At 47.0% G+C, this 13,245-nt stretch overlaps 1 protein-coding gene across 3 annotated transcripts in view; it reads left to right on the forward strand.

The window, feature by feature from the left end:
• TMEM63C (transmembrane protein 63C) overlaps positions 1-13,245 on the forward strand; it is an 87,461-nt gene that overhangs the window by 68,417 nt on the left and 5,799 nt on the right. For 2 of the 3 annotated variants that reach the window (XM_063117894.1, XM_063117895.1), the window contains exons 16-24: positions 752-905; positions 1,664-1,770; positions 2,530-2,616; positions 4,448-4,513; positions 5,705-5,867; positions 6,780-6,885; positions 7,991-8,158; positions 9,888-10,003; positions 12,873-12,947. In XM_063117894.1, the coding sequence (XP_062973964.1) occupies positions 752-905; positions 1,664-1,770; positions 2,530-2,616; positions 4,448-4,513; positions 5,705-5,867; positions 6,780-6,885; positions 7,991-8,158; positions 9,888-10,003; positions 12,873-12,947 (1,042 nt within the window). The remainder of the gene's footprint in view (positions 1-751; positions 906-1,663; positions 1,771-2,529; positions 2,617-4,447; positions 4,514-5,704; positions 5,868-6,779; positions 6,886-7,990; positions 8,159-9,887; positions 10,004-12,872; positions 12,948-13,245) is intronic. The other variant, XM_063117896.1, reaches the window with a different exon arrangement.

Below are 13,245 nucleotides of genomic sequence, written 5' to 3' on the forward strand. Positions count from 1 at the left end.
TGCTAGCAGAAGAGAGGAAGAGGTGATCTTCATCCGTTCCCCAATTCCCCTGCAGTCCCGTGTAACTCCATCTGAAACTCTGCTCCCAGAGGGTTGGGGGCTCTTTAGAAGCCCCGGGGGGGGGAGGGAGGCAGGCACTGGGAGCTGCAGAGGGACGAGGGAATCTGCCCCACCCTTTCCATCAGTGGGATCATTCTAAGCAAAACTCCAGTCCAGGAATGCTTCCTCCCCCCGCACGTGCGCAAAACAAATTGGATCCCATCCATAGAGCTTTTGGAGATTTGACATGCTGACACACAGGCTGCCCAGGTGCCCACAAAGCAAGTGATCCTCAAGCCAATTTTTAGCTTTTCAGCCCCAACAGTTGCAAAATTCTGCAGGCGACGCCTAGTCCCAGCGTTTTGTGCAAGACCATAAACTTTCATAGGTTTTAGCTGGATATTGAATTTTTTACCTAAGTCCTAAACGCCAAAATCGGGGTTTGGGTGGGGTGGGGTGGGTGGAGTTTTATTTTGGGGTAGGATCTCACTCACCCAGCCTTCCCCCAACCTGGGCACCCACCAAATGTTTTCTACGATTCCCAGTGTCCTTGTCCATTGGCCATGTAGGCTGGGGCTAATGGGAGTTGTAGTACAAAACATCTGGCAGGCACCTGGCAGGTTGGGGGATGCTGCTCTGACCTATTAGTAGAGGAGACCGCTGCCTTCCCTCGCCTGCTTTCCACATCCTGCACGTGCTTCCTTTCCCACAGGGAGAATTTATCCGTCCGCGGTGCTTCGTGGTGGGTCCGATTTATCCTGCTGAACATCTTCCTCTTCATCCTCCTCTTCTTTCTTACCACACCCGCGATCATTGTCAACACCATGGACATGTTCAACGTGACGCGGCCCGTGGAGAGCCTCAAGGTGCTGCCCTTCTTGACACCAGAGCCCAGGTTTGGGGAGGGTGACGTCCCACTCCCTGCCCCTCTGGGCTTGCCCATTTGAGGCTCATCCCTCCCATAAAGGGAAGCACACCTGTTAATGCCATGGGCTAGAAGTAATAGGTATAGTGAAATGTCCTGCTCATGGAGCCTGAGCACCTCTGCACAGGAGAGCCAAGACTGCTGGGTGCCCTGTGTGGGACTTGCCATCTTCATCTTTGATCTGCAAATGTGTCCCGATGCTGAAGGGGTTGTGGCGCTGAAGGAGGAGTGGTGCGGGCGATCCCCCGACGTACAGACACCAAGAGAGAGCTGTGGCAGGAACCATGCAGCGCAGGTTGCCATTCTCATCCGTGGCTCCGTGGTAGAGCATCTGCTTTGCCTGCAGAAGGTCCCAGGTTCTATCCCCAGGATCTCCAGGTAGGGCAGGAAAAACTCCTGTCTGAAACCCCGGGAGCCGCTGCCAGTCAGTGTCAACAATACTGGCTAGATGGATCAAGGGTCTGACTCCGTATAAGGCAGCTTCCTGTGTTCCTATGTCTTTGAAGTGGCCTTTATCAAGCCACAGTGACACCTGATGACAGAATTGGCAGGGATGGAGAGGAGGCTCCCAGGGCATGTGTGACTAAGCAGAAGAAGGTGCATGCTTTTAATCCTGTTCCCAGGGGCACTGTATGGAGAGCACTGATTGGGTTTTCAGGAAAAGCACTGAGCTTATTCCTGCTTTTTCTCATCCCCCAGAACCCGATTGTCACCCAGTTCTTTCCCACGCTACTGCTCTGGGCCTTCTCTGTGTTCCTTCCTTTCATCGTGTATTACTCAGCTTTCTTCGAGTCACACTGGACAAGGTAACACTAATATCCTTATACTGCAGCCATTTGAAATGGCTTAAAACTGGAAATGTTGCTTCATTTCCCACTGGTGGGCTTCAGTTTGGTCAGACTGATACATTTCCATGGTTTTTTTAGAAATCTACCGATAGATCCTGATCTTTCTTTCACCCCACCCCCCACCCCCACCCTCCTGCTTGGCCATGGCAACTGATTAAAAAAATACCTGTTAAATACCCAAAGAACATAGAAAATCTCTGCATTTTTTAATAAGTGTGTTTGTAACATGGTTATAAAGTTAAGTCTAAATCTGGAGAGTTTCTGGGTAAATCTTCCACTGCTCATGGGTTGGTATGTTTTCTTTCCTTCTGGGTCCCAGCCTATAAATAGACCCCCCCAAAACCCACCTTCCTTTATTTTACAACAACAACTACAACAGTAACTGCAACCAAAATTCATCCTGCAAAAAATTCATGCAAACATAGAATCATAGAATCATAGAATAGCAGAGTTGGAAGGGGCCTACAAGGCCATCGAGTCCAACCCCCTGCTCAATGCAGGAATCCACCCTAAAGCATCCCTGACATAAAAGTAAACATAAAAAACATGTTTACTTTGCATATTATATTCCAATATACTAGTCACCAAATCTGGAATATTTTGTTGTAGTCGTTTCATTTCAGTGAAGAATTCCAACCCAGCTCCTGTTGTGTTATTGATCTCTCTCTCTCTCTCTCTCTCTCTTTCTGGGATAAATACGTTATTTGTTTCTTGTAGGTCAAATGAAAATCAGATCACAATGCACAAGTGTTACTTCTTCCTGGTATTTATGGTTATCATCTTGCCCTCGCTTGGACTGACCAGGTATAGATCCATATCCAAATAATTGCATTATTATTTTTTTACTAGAACCTTGAGGTTCACCAATGGAGCCATGGGGAGGCCACATAGAATTAAAGAACCGCTTGCCTCTGAGCACATGTTCAGCCCAGAAATTTGTTTCCAGGACCAGAAATGAGCTCACCATTCTATCCACCCCTGATCTCTCTCGATCTCTCTCTCCCTCTCCCTCTCTTTCTCTCCCGCAAGCTTTCTTCATCTCAGCAGCCTAATGTAGAAGGAAGGAAAGCAAAAACTTGTTGTTGTTGCTGTTATTAGATAACAGAGAGCCAGAGCCCCTTGCCAATCTACTGCAGATCACTAAGAGATCTACCAGTAGAGCCCAAGATAACTTCTGCCCACTCATGCTGTTTATTATTTATTACATTTTTATACCGCCCAATAGCCGAAGCTCCCTGGGCGGTTCACAACAATTAAAATCGTGAAGAGCATAAAAACAACCAACAATCTAAAAACACATATACAAAATACAAGTCATAGCCTCCTTTTGAGCAGGCCTCTCATGGTGCCAATGGAACTTTTTCCCCAATGCTCAAGCTGGGGATGGGGGGGGGCGGTCAGATTCGGGGTCAGAACGCAACTTGGGAGTGAAGAAGTCAACGACCCTTCTCGACCTGCTGCCATTCTAAGTCAGAATCACCTCTGCGCCTCTAATTAATTTATCATTAAAAAACCAAGAGGTAGGTAGCTACATGCTATGCAATTAGCATGGCCCTGCATACAGGGCTGCCTGCCTTACAGAACACATTGACATTCAGCTCCCCCACTCCCGAGATGGAGCCCAGCAGTTCCTGCATAAGTACTTGGCGAGAGCCTAACGCCAGGAATGAATCAGCAACAATTGGGATTTTACATAGAGCTCCATCAGACGAGCATTTTATTGCACGCTCATTGCTGGGCCCACACAGAGTTTTGCGGGTCCCTCTCACAACCCTCCAGGTAGGACTGAAGCCGTATCAAAAGAGGCTGAGTGGTCCATTTCCTGGCATAGGAAACGAAGTCTGTCTTGGTCCCCCAAAGCTCCATTGAAATAGATCTAGATAGTCCATGCTTTTCATCCAGAAATTGCTGGAGCTGAGGAGCCACCGCACACTTAAGCAGCTTGCCCCTGACCGGCCAGACGTTTCCCAATATGGTTGGACAAAGGGGAGGGGGTTCAGTAATGATCTCCCCACAGCCTCTTTCAGACATGGAAGGACCACCAGCTCTTCCTGAAATGAGGCATTTACCACTCCCACCCAGGGCTGGGCAGAGGGGGGCAGTGGGGCCAGTTGGCATGGGCCTACGATTTTGAGGGGGCCTACTCCGAGTCCCCCGGTAGAGGCAAAGGGGGACCCTTTGGTAAAGATTTGTTACAAAGTAGCTCTCCTGTAAAGCATTTCTGAATGTGAAGAATTGATGTCTTATATACATCTTGAATAAAAGTGCTTGCCATTATCTTTTTTACAAATCGTTCTAGTTCATATGTATTTAGAACTGATAAAAAATACTTAATGAGCAGTTTGAAATGGGGCCTACATTTCCCATCTGGCCCGGGCCTATTACCAGCTTTGCCCAGCCCTGCTCCCACCACCCACTCAATCCAGTCCACCTCCGGCCGCACTTATTAGCCAGGATGTTCAAGGATCGAGTAAAAATCTTACCCCTCGAAAGAATCCTGTCCACATCCTTAAACTGAAATGTATCCACTTCAACAGGAGAAGCTGTTCCCATGCATAGCCCTGAATTGATATTTTTCCCCCTTGCAGACTCATACGCTTCTAATCTGTTCCTGATCTCTGTTCTTCCCCCACAGTTTGGATCTCTTTTTTCGCTGGCTCTTTGACACCCATTTTGTGGATCAGGCAGACATAAAGTTCCAGTGAGTACCTTTGAACACTGTGTATTTGCATGGGAAAGATCTGTTGGCGGAAGGGTGTTAGGACGCATCAGGGGGTCCCTCTCTGCCAGTGTGGGCCCAAGGCCTCCAGCTGTAGCCAATGAAGAGTGGGAGTGGGGGGCAGGGAAGGAGTGGCTTTGGAACCATACTATCATCCATATATTTTAATGTAAATTGCAATTTAAAGAAGTTCAGCACTTACATTGAACTAAAAATGTCCAGATTTTGAAAAGAATACTTGTATTCATCATATGCCAGTGTTATTAGGAATTTGACATTTTCTGCATTCTCCATAACATTTACATGTTGTCTTAATGTGTTATGAATACCATAACAAACACTTAAAGTGTTCGTTATGGTATTCTTTATTTTGATTTGTTGTACACAGTCTTGGTGACCTCTGTGGAAAGGCGGTATTATTATTATATTAGTTTACCAGTTTGACCAGTGGGGTGAGTGCTTTTTGCTTGCACATTTAGCACATGTATCCATGCAGGACGTTATATATTTATTTATTTAAGGATTTTTATGCCGCCATTCAGCCAAAAAAGGCTCTCACGGCGGCTTACAAAAGTATTTCTTGACAGTCCCTGCCCACAGGCTTACAATCTAAAAGACATGACACAAAAGGAAAGGGGATTGGGAGGGAGGAGGAGGAGGAGGGGGGAAAGGAAAGCAAATTCAGGCACTACAATCTTAGTTGCAAAGTTCAGCAGTTACAGTTGACAGCAGGAGGGAGGGGGCTCTCAGCTGGAGCTGGACCCAGGCACGGTGGAGAGGTGCCTGGCTGCTGCTTCCTCCCTCACTGGTGGCCTCTGCAGAGACAGTTGGTAGCAGGAGGGAGGGGGCTCTCAGCTGGAGCTGGACCCAGGCACGGTGGAGAGGTGCCTGGCTGCTGCTTCCTCCCTCACTGGTGGCCTCTGCAAAGACAGTTGGTAGCAGGAGGGAGGGGGCTCTCAGCTGGAGCTGGACCCAGGCACGGTGGAGAGGTGCTTGGCTGCTGCTTCCTCCCTCACTGGTAGCCTCTCCAGAGACAGTGACATCTGCATGTACCCAGATGGCCTTGATTCTCAACAAAAAGAAAATTCTGGAAATGCCATTTGCTACGAGTGAGCTGAGAACTTTTCTCTCTCTCTCTTTCTCCCCCTCTTTCCCTCATCTTTTTCTGGGTAGGTGTGTTTTCCTCCCTGATAATGGAGCTTTCTTCGTCAACTATGTCGTCACCTCCAGCCTGATTGGGACAGCCATGGAGTTGCTGCGCATCCCTGGACTCATTGTCTATGCCACACGTCTCTGCTTTGCCAAATCTGAACCAGAACGGCTCCACATCAAACGGGTTCGTGGCGTCGCTATTTCTTCCCAGAGATCTGGATGCATGAAATCCTATGTTAGGATGAAACTTGTGGACTCTGTCACCTGTGGAGTCTCCTGAATCTCTGGGATTCCCAGTTGTTATGTCTTCTCTAGAAGCAACTCTGTATTCTGATATCATAAACCTCTGGGGATCCAGAAAAGCACACACACAGAGGAATCACAAATGACCAGGTGCAAAGTTGAGTTTCTCCAGAGGTTTATGAGAAGTTTTAACTTTGGGACAAGCTCTACTAGTAGGAGGATATTCCATGCATATCAGATGCATTGAAACGTTCTATAAGCATGCACTAGAGTTAAATTTCATTTCTTGAGAAGCATATCGTTGTTTTTTAAAGAAAGCCACTTCCTTGTTCATTGTAGTTGCAGAGAAATACTTGAAAATATAGCAACCTTGGGGAAGAATTCCACAGATCAGAGGGTGGGGATTCTTGTGGAGCAGGAGTCTCATGAGCTTCTATTTGTCCCAGAACAGACAATACTTAACTATGGTTTGTTGCCTTAACCCTGGTTAAGGTCCCAAACGTACAGTGAAACCATGTTGTAGCTTGCAGAAGCCACATCCGGCGGGACACCAGAAAGAACCTGTTTGCCACTTTTCAAGCAAGAGGGGCTAGAGAAGCAGGGAAGCTTCCTTAACTATGGTTCTTGCAGACATTGGGCTTAACCCTGGTTAATGCAAACCAGGGTTTGCAGCCCACTTTGAAGTACAGTTTTGCATTCTGATTTGCGGGCAATCCTCAACCACGAGTTAGGCACTTGGATGTAAAAAGTTAACGCTGGTTAAGGAAAATAATAACATGGTGTCGTGTCTTTTAACTCGCCTCGTAATGAAGTTGAAGACAAGAGGATAAATGCGCAATTGTGTCTTCCTCAGAGCCAAGCTTATGAGTTCCAATTTGGACTGGAGTATGCCTGGACCTGCTGCATATTTGCTGTTGTCATGACCTATAGCATCACCTGCCCCATTATTGTCCCCTTTGGTAAGTATATCTGCCAGTCTCCATCATGAGCCATCTTTGTAGGCTCTTGGCCCTAGTCCATTGCCACCTAAGCAGGCACGGCAGATGTAGGAGGCCCCCGCCATGCGATTGCCACTGTGAACACCATCCTCTTCGTGGCCGTCTTCATTAATCCCTCTCAACGGGCCCATTCCTGTAAGTATAGAAGCACTGTGTTTGTGAGTTACGTAGATCTATTCATCTAGCGAAACAGAAATGCAGCTCCAGGTAGATCATTCTAGTCACTTCGGATAGATAGTAGCCTAGTCAAATTATAGGATGTATGGGCTAATATAGATGGGACTACAGAGCAGGATTGCTGCAGAATTTGAGCTAACATGGATTTGGGGGGTGGAGGGGACTGAAGTTACATTACCATGCAAAGCAACTGAAGGCAGCTTGACCAAAATCCACATTGCTGGATTCCAATCCACTGGTCAAATGCTGTGCTGCCGTGCTTTCTATATTTAAAATGGCTACGCCCTCCGATGTCTTTCTATGCATGCATACTCGAGGTCGTAGCCTTGAAGCTGCAAGAAGCGCCGTGTCTCATTGTTGTTGCTCAGGCTCTAAGTTCCAGGTTCAATCCCCGGCTTCTCCAGGGAGGCCTGGGAAAGAATCCTGCCTGAAATCCTGGAGAGCTGCTAGTCAGCATAGCAAATGGTTTCATTCCTGGAGAGTCGGATGCTAATACAACCGGAGAAGCAGAGAACAGTCATTCAGGACATAAGAAACTGCTTCAATTCTGCCCATGGGTCCCTAGAGGCTAGGACTGTCCGCTGTGACTGACAGCCACTCTTCAGGGTCTTTCCCAGCCCTGCAAAGCATGTTCTCAAAGACTGGACTGTGGCCCCTCCCACTGGAAAATCTAGGTTTTCTTCTGGCCAGCAGCTCTACAATCCCTGACCCTTGTACATATTGCCTGAGGCTTAAGGGAGTTGTAGGCCAACACATCTTCGCCTACTCCTTCTTCTGCAACTTCTCCCTGGGCTTCCGCGTCGGCCCTTTTGTCATCCTCTCAGCTCCCGATGTTGCCTCGGAGTGGCTGTTCTTTTTGTCCCAACCCCTCTGATCTCTTTGTACACAGGTTTGCTGTATATACTGCTGAAGCACATGGTTGACCGCTACAACATCTACTACGTGTATCTCCCCACCAAGCTAAACCAACGCATCCATTCAGCAGCTGTAAACCAGGTAGTGGCAGCTCCCATCCTCTGCATGTTCTGGCTGCTCTTCTTCTCCATTCTTCGTCTAGGTAGGTAATGGCTCCGTCTGCCTTTTCCTGAACTCAGTGTTGTTCCTGTCAGCCTTGGGCTTGTTCACATTGATTTAGGCCATGTTGGGCAGCATCCAGCCTCTTTGGCATCAGGTGTACACAGATCCAGTATTCGAGGCAGTAAGCCTGTGTGCACCAGTTGCTGGGGAACATGGGCGGGTGGGTGCTGTTGCACCATGTCCTGCTTGTTCATCCCTGGCCGATGACTGGTTGGCCACTGTGTGAATAGAGTGCTGGACTAGATGGACCCTCGGTCTGATCCAGCAGGGCACTTCTTATGTTCTTATCCAGATTTTTCCAAAATGATTTGTATATCTGCTACCGTGAAAATCGCAACAGTATCTGAATATGAATATTGCAGCAAGTTCCCCTGGTGCCAACTTTCATGCATGGTGAAAGCCACGTAACAGTTATTTCTTTATTTTTATTGATTTATTACATTTTTATACCACCCAATAGCCGAAGCTCTCTGGGTGGTTCAAAAAATGCGAAGTACATGCATTTAGACAGGCCAAAGCTAATTTACCGATGTGGGCTTTGGTGTGGAACAGGATGCCCCACCACCACCACCACTGCATCAAGTACGAAGCAAAGTACTGCTACTGATTACCATTTATATAGCACTTGAAATTAATGGGAATTGTGCATGCATAATTTAGTGCAGCACTGTGCCACTTATTGCCTAAATACTTCGCCACAATCCCATGAAGTGGGTCTGTGTTGCTCTCAGCTTTACAGAGGGGTCAATCTGGGATGTATTGGCTTCTTTCAAGGCTAGAAAGTCAGAAGCTGAGCAGGCAGGCTCTCTGGAGATGAGGAAAAGAAGAGGCTGGCTCTGGTGCTCTAAGATAAGAAAGGAGGTTTTCTTTATTTTCCTTATTCAAAATGAAAAAAATCCAAAAACTTTCACCTTAACTTGTACAAATGCTCAACGTTTCAGATCTGGAGATCCTTCGTCAGGAGCTGCACAACAAAATGAATTCCTCTTTGGAGCCATTATCAATTTAAAACCTTCTGGGTATTTTTTAAGGACTGTAGTCGTAGTCATTCTGCCTTCGTTGGCAGTCAAGCAGTTCTGTCAGAGCCAGGCTGTCTGGAGAAAGCACTGTAGCAGCCAAGCCCAAATGCCTGGCTCTGAGGGGATCCTTCCTCAGAGCCAGGCATTGCCTGGCTGGAGAGGAATTCCAGGAGATCACCTGTGCTGCAAGCAGTCTCCTAGGACACCTGTCCTTGGGAGCTGTTGCCCAGGCCTCTGTTTAGCCAGAGCTAACAGAAGACAAGCAGCTGCTCAGGACAAGAGGGATCCTGGGAGATGTGCCTGCAGCACAGACAATCTTCTTGGACACCTCTCCAGTCGATGCCTGGCTCTGAGGAAGGATTCTGAACCGGGCGTTTGATCCCATGATGGTAAGGGTGGAGGGCACAACGGCGGTGGCATACAAAAATGTGTACATTGGGGGAAATGGCTTCCAAAAAGGCATATATTAGGGGAAAGTGATCGCAAAAAATGCATATTGGGGGCGAAACGTACACAAATACCTACAATTTTTTATTACATGAAAATGGCTACGAACTTTAAATATTTGGCAAGCTGATGTGGAAATGGGATGGAAGAAACATGACCTTGAAAGAATGTGAACATTATAGAAAGTGAAACACAGATTCATTCATCCCTTGTTTGCTGTTTCTATGTTCATTAATGCTGCAGGTTCCATCCATCCCATCACCATCTTCACCGGCGTAGTCCTTCTCTGCTGCATCCTTTCTTCCTTCTTTGGCCTGTGTCTTAAGAAGCTTCATCCCAGGCAGCCCTCCAGTTATCAGGTAAAAAAGGCAAGAATATACCGGGTTTCCTGCATGCTGTTCCTTGCATTCTCTTTTTTTTAATGACCAGTTGCTACCTGTGGAGCACTAGGGCAGGGATCCCCAACTGTTTTAGACCTGTGGGCATATTTGGGAATTTGAGAAAGTGCCGTGGGCACCACCACAAAATGGCTTCCACGGATGATGTGTGTAGTCACATAATGGCTGCCGTGAGGGCCTGGATAGTCAAAAGAGAGCTAAAGAGGTAGGGTAGGGAGAGAAATGGTGAAGCTAGAGGCAGGGAGAGAGGGGGAAATAGCAAGGCAAAGGGGTAGAGGGGAGTGAAAGAGCAAGGCGAGAGGCCGGAGGTGGGGAGAGAGATAGTGAAGCTGGAGGCTGGGAGGGAGAGGGAAACAGCAAGGTAAAGGGGGATAGACGAAGAATAAGGCTAGAGGCTAGGAGGGGGAGAAACAGTGAGCTAGAGGTGGTGGAGGGGAGAGAAATAGCGAGGTTAGAGGCTGCGCAGGAGGGGGAAATTGCAAAAGCTAAAAAAGGAAGGAACCCTAAGAAGGAAGCCAAAAAAGCCAGAGGCAAAGGGGTGAAAATGGAGAAGTGGTTTATTAAAAATAATTACCAACACATTTTGGACCCTAAGGTCCTTCCTCAGGGTAATTCATACAAAAGTGAGATATCATTTCTCTTACGAACCCACGGTTAAGGGGGTAGAGAAGAGAGGAAGAGCAAGGCTAGAAGCTGGGAGGGAGAGAAAGAAGACAGCCCTAATATTTCCAAGATTTTTATTTATATTAAATTTGTTGAATGGAGCAGGGACTGGAGAGGTTTGTGGGCACTACTGAAGACCCCTGCGCTAGGAGGATCCCAATACTGAAAGCTGCTTCCCCCCTTGCTTTTAGGATACACAGGTGCCCTGCCTAGATAAGCACATTCCTGAACCATTTTCAAAATTTTGCCCTGAATACATCTCTGAAATGGATGGATGGATGCGTAGATTAATCTTTCACCTAAAAGTGGAAACCCAACACTTGGCAAAAAGAATGATAAAATAGGCATCTACATATAGATCAAATAGTAATATATAAACCATTAAGTGGGTAGAGCTGTCGTGAAAGTCCAGTTGGGTCTGCGAGGGCAGCGGAACTGCCCCCATGTCCGGCCCTCACTGACCCAACCGGACATGCCCAGCAGCGGCACGGACATGCTCACAAGCTCCAGCCCTCAGCAACCAGACGCTTTTCTCCCCCTCCACGCTAATGGCACCATTAACACAGAGGGAGGGAAATGCACAATTTCCAGACCATCTGGAAATCACACATTTTCCCCATTTGTGCCAATGGCGACCACCATTAGCATGGAGGAGGGAAAGGGTGGGCAGTTGCCGAGGGCTGGGGGGGGGGGCTCGTGAGCACCACAAGCGATTGGCAGATGCTTGTGCGGCCCCGGCCATGGGAGCAGACAGTGCGAATGGCAGGGGAAGTTCTGGTGAGGTGGACATGGGCCGATTTCGGATGTCCCTAAATGAAGGTAAAAGAGCCAGTCACCTCTGAAAACCCTACTGAGTAATATAGTATAAAAGTTCCAGATCTGACGTGCCACTTCAATACAATACGTTAAACAGTCTTAAGGTGGAAGAATTGTATCTGTACTTCAAAAAGTCAGTGGGATTAGAGTTCATTATAAATATAAAATACCAGTTGGTTACTCGCAAACACAGTTTGGAAACAAAAATCAAGTCTAACGAAAGGTTTAACCTAACTGTTTTTATTGAACTATTCAAAGTGTTACATCTTTTATCTTTACAAAACTTCCTTAAATACAGTGTTCTTGGTGTGAACTCCAGGGCGGCCACTGTAACATCCTTGTTCTGGCCCATCGGTGACTTGAATCCTGAGGTTTGCCAATGAGCGCACCCGACTCATGGCAACGTAGAGTTGTCCATGGCAAAAGTCGGGTGTAGGCAGATAGATGCCAACTTGGTCCACAGTCTGTCCCTGGCTCTTGTTGAAGCTCATGGCAAAGGTCAGATGAATGGAGAAATGGCGACACTGGAATTGGAAGGGGAGAGATGAGCTTTCCCTTCTGCCCAATTCCATCTAGTTGATGTCACGGTGCTCATCCTTGGGACACAGAACAACATTGATTTTATTAGCATGAACAGCTTTATGCACATAAATAAACTCCCAACTTTGAATTATACTAAAAAAAAAAAAGTTGTTATTCATAGCTTTCCAATGACATGTTTTGTGAGAATTGTTCAACTGGAAGGCAGTTAACAAGGGATGACCAGCTCCCATATGCACTGGATACATATAAGATAAGATCAGCAAGACTTACATATCTTTGTGACTGTTGGGTCGCCCTTTTTACGGCCCTTTCTGAGGAGTACGGGACACCTGGCGCAAGTGGAGACCATTGTGTCCCTCATGACTACAACTCAGTCCACTGACCTCTAACCTAAGGGTGGGAAACCTGTGACCCTCCAGATGTTGTTAGATTCCAGCTCCCATCACCCCTGACCAGTATGACCAAGGATTGATGGGAATTGTCATCTGGAGATGTACCAAATTGCAACTCCCATCATTCCTAGCCAGCACGGTCATTAGGAGTGCCTGGAATGCTGGGAGTTGTAGTCTGGAGGCCACCTGTGCCTTACCCCTGCTCTAAAAACTTTAATAAAAACTACCTTTCACTGTGCAATCAGGTTAATCTACCTACCAGAATGGGCCTGAAACTCATCACTTGGCCTTTGCCAGATTCCATCCTAAATCCAAGATCCTTTCAGGGGATCACTGTTTGGGGAATTTACAGGCAGGGCGTTCCATCCTTGCTTTTCCGCCCCTCATTCTTCTTCATACTCCTCTCTGTCTCCAAGCAGATGTCTGAGCAATCAGAAGGAGCTTTTAATGATACAGAAAGGAGCAGCATCTCTTCAACCCCCAATTCAAATGTAAGTACATTCTCCATTTGCCTTTAGGTCTCCCTCGCTGTTGTCTTGCACCCTTGCTTGCAATATGCCAGTACTTTCACACAGATACGGTCACGGTATGTGCGTCAGGTTTTCTACAGGTGTTTGGAGCCCTCCAGTTTTTATTATTATTTATTATTTATTTCATTTGTATACCGCCCTATAGCCGAGGCTCTCTGGGCAGTTTACATAGGATAAAAACACTTAAAAACAATATACAAAAATTTAAAATCACGAAAACATACAATTTAAAACCACAAAAACATACCAAAAAAAACCC

The sequence above is a fragment of the Elgaria multicarinata genome, chromosome 2 (genome assembly GCF_023053635.1).
Source record: "Elgaria multicarinata webbii isolate HBS135686 ecotype San Diego chromosome 2, rElgMul1.1.pri, whole genome shotgun sequence".
Classification (NCBI taxonomy): domain Eukaryota; kingdom Metazoa; phylum Chordata; class Lepidosauria; order Squamata; family Anguidae; genus Elgaria; species Elgaria multicarinata.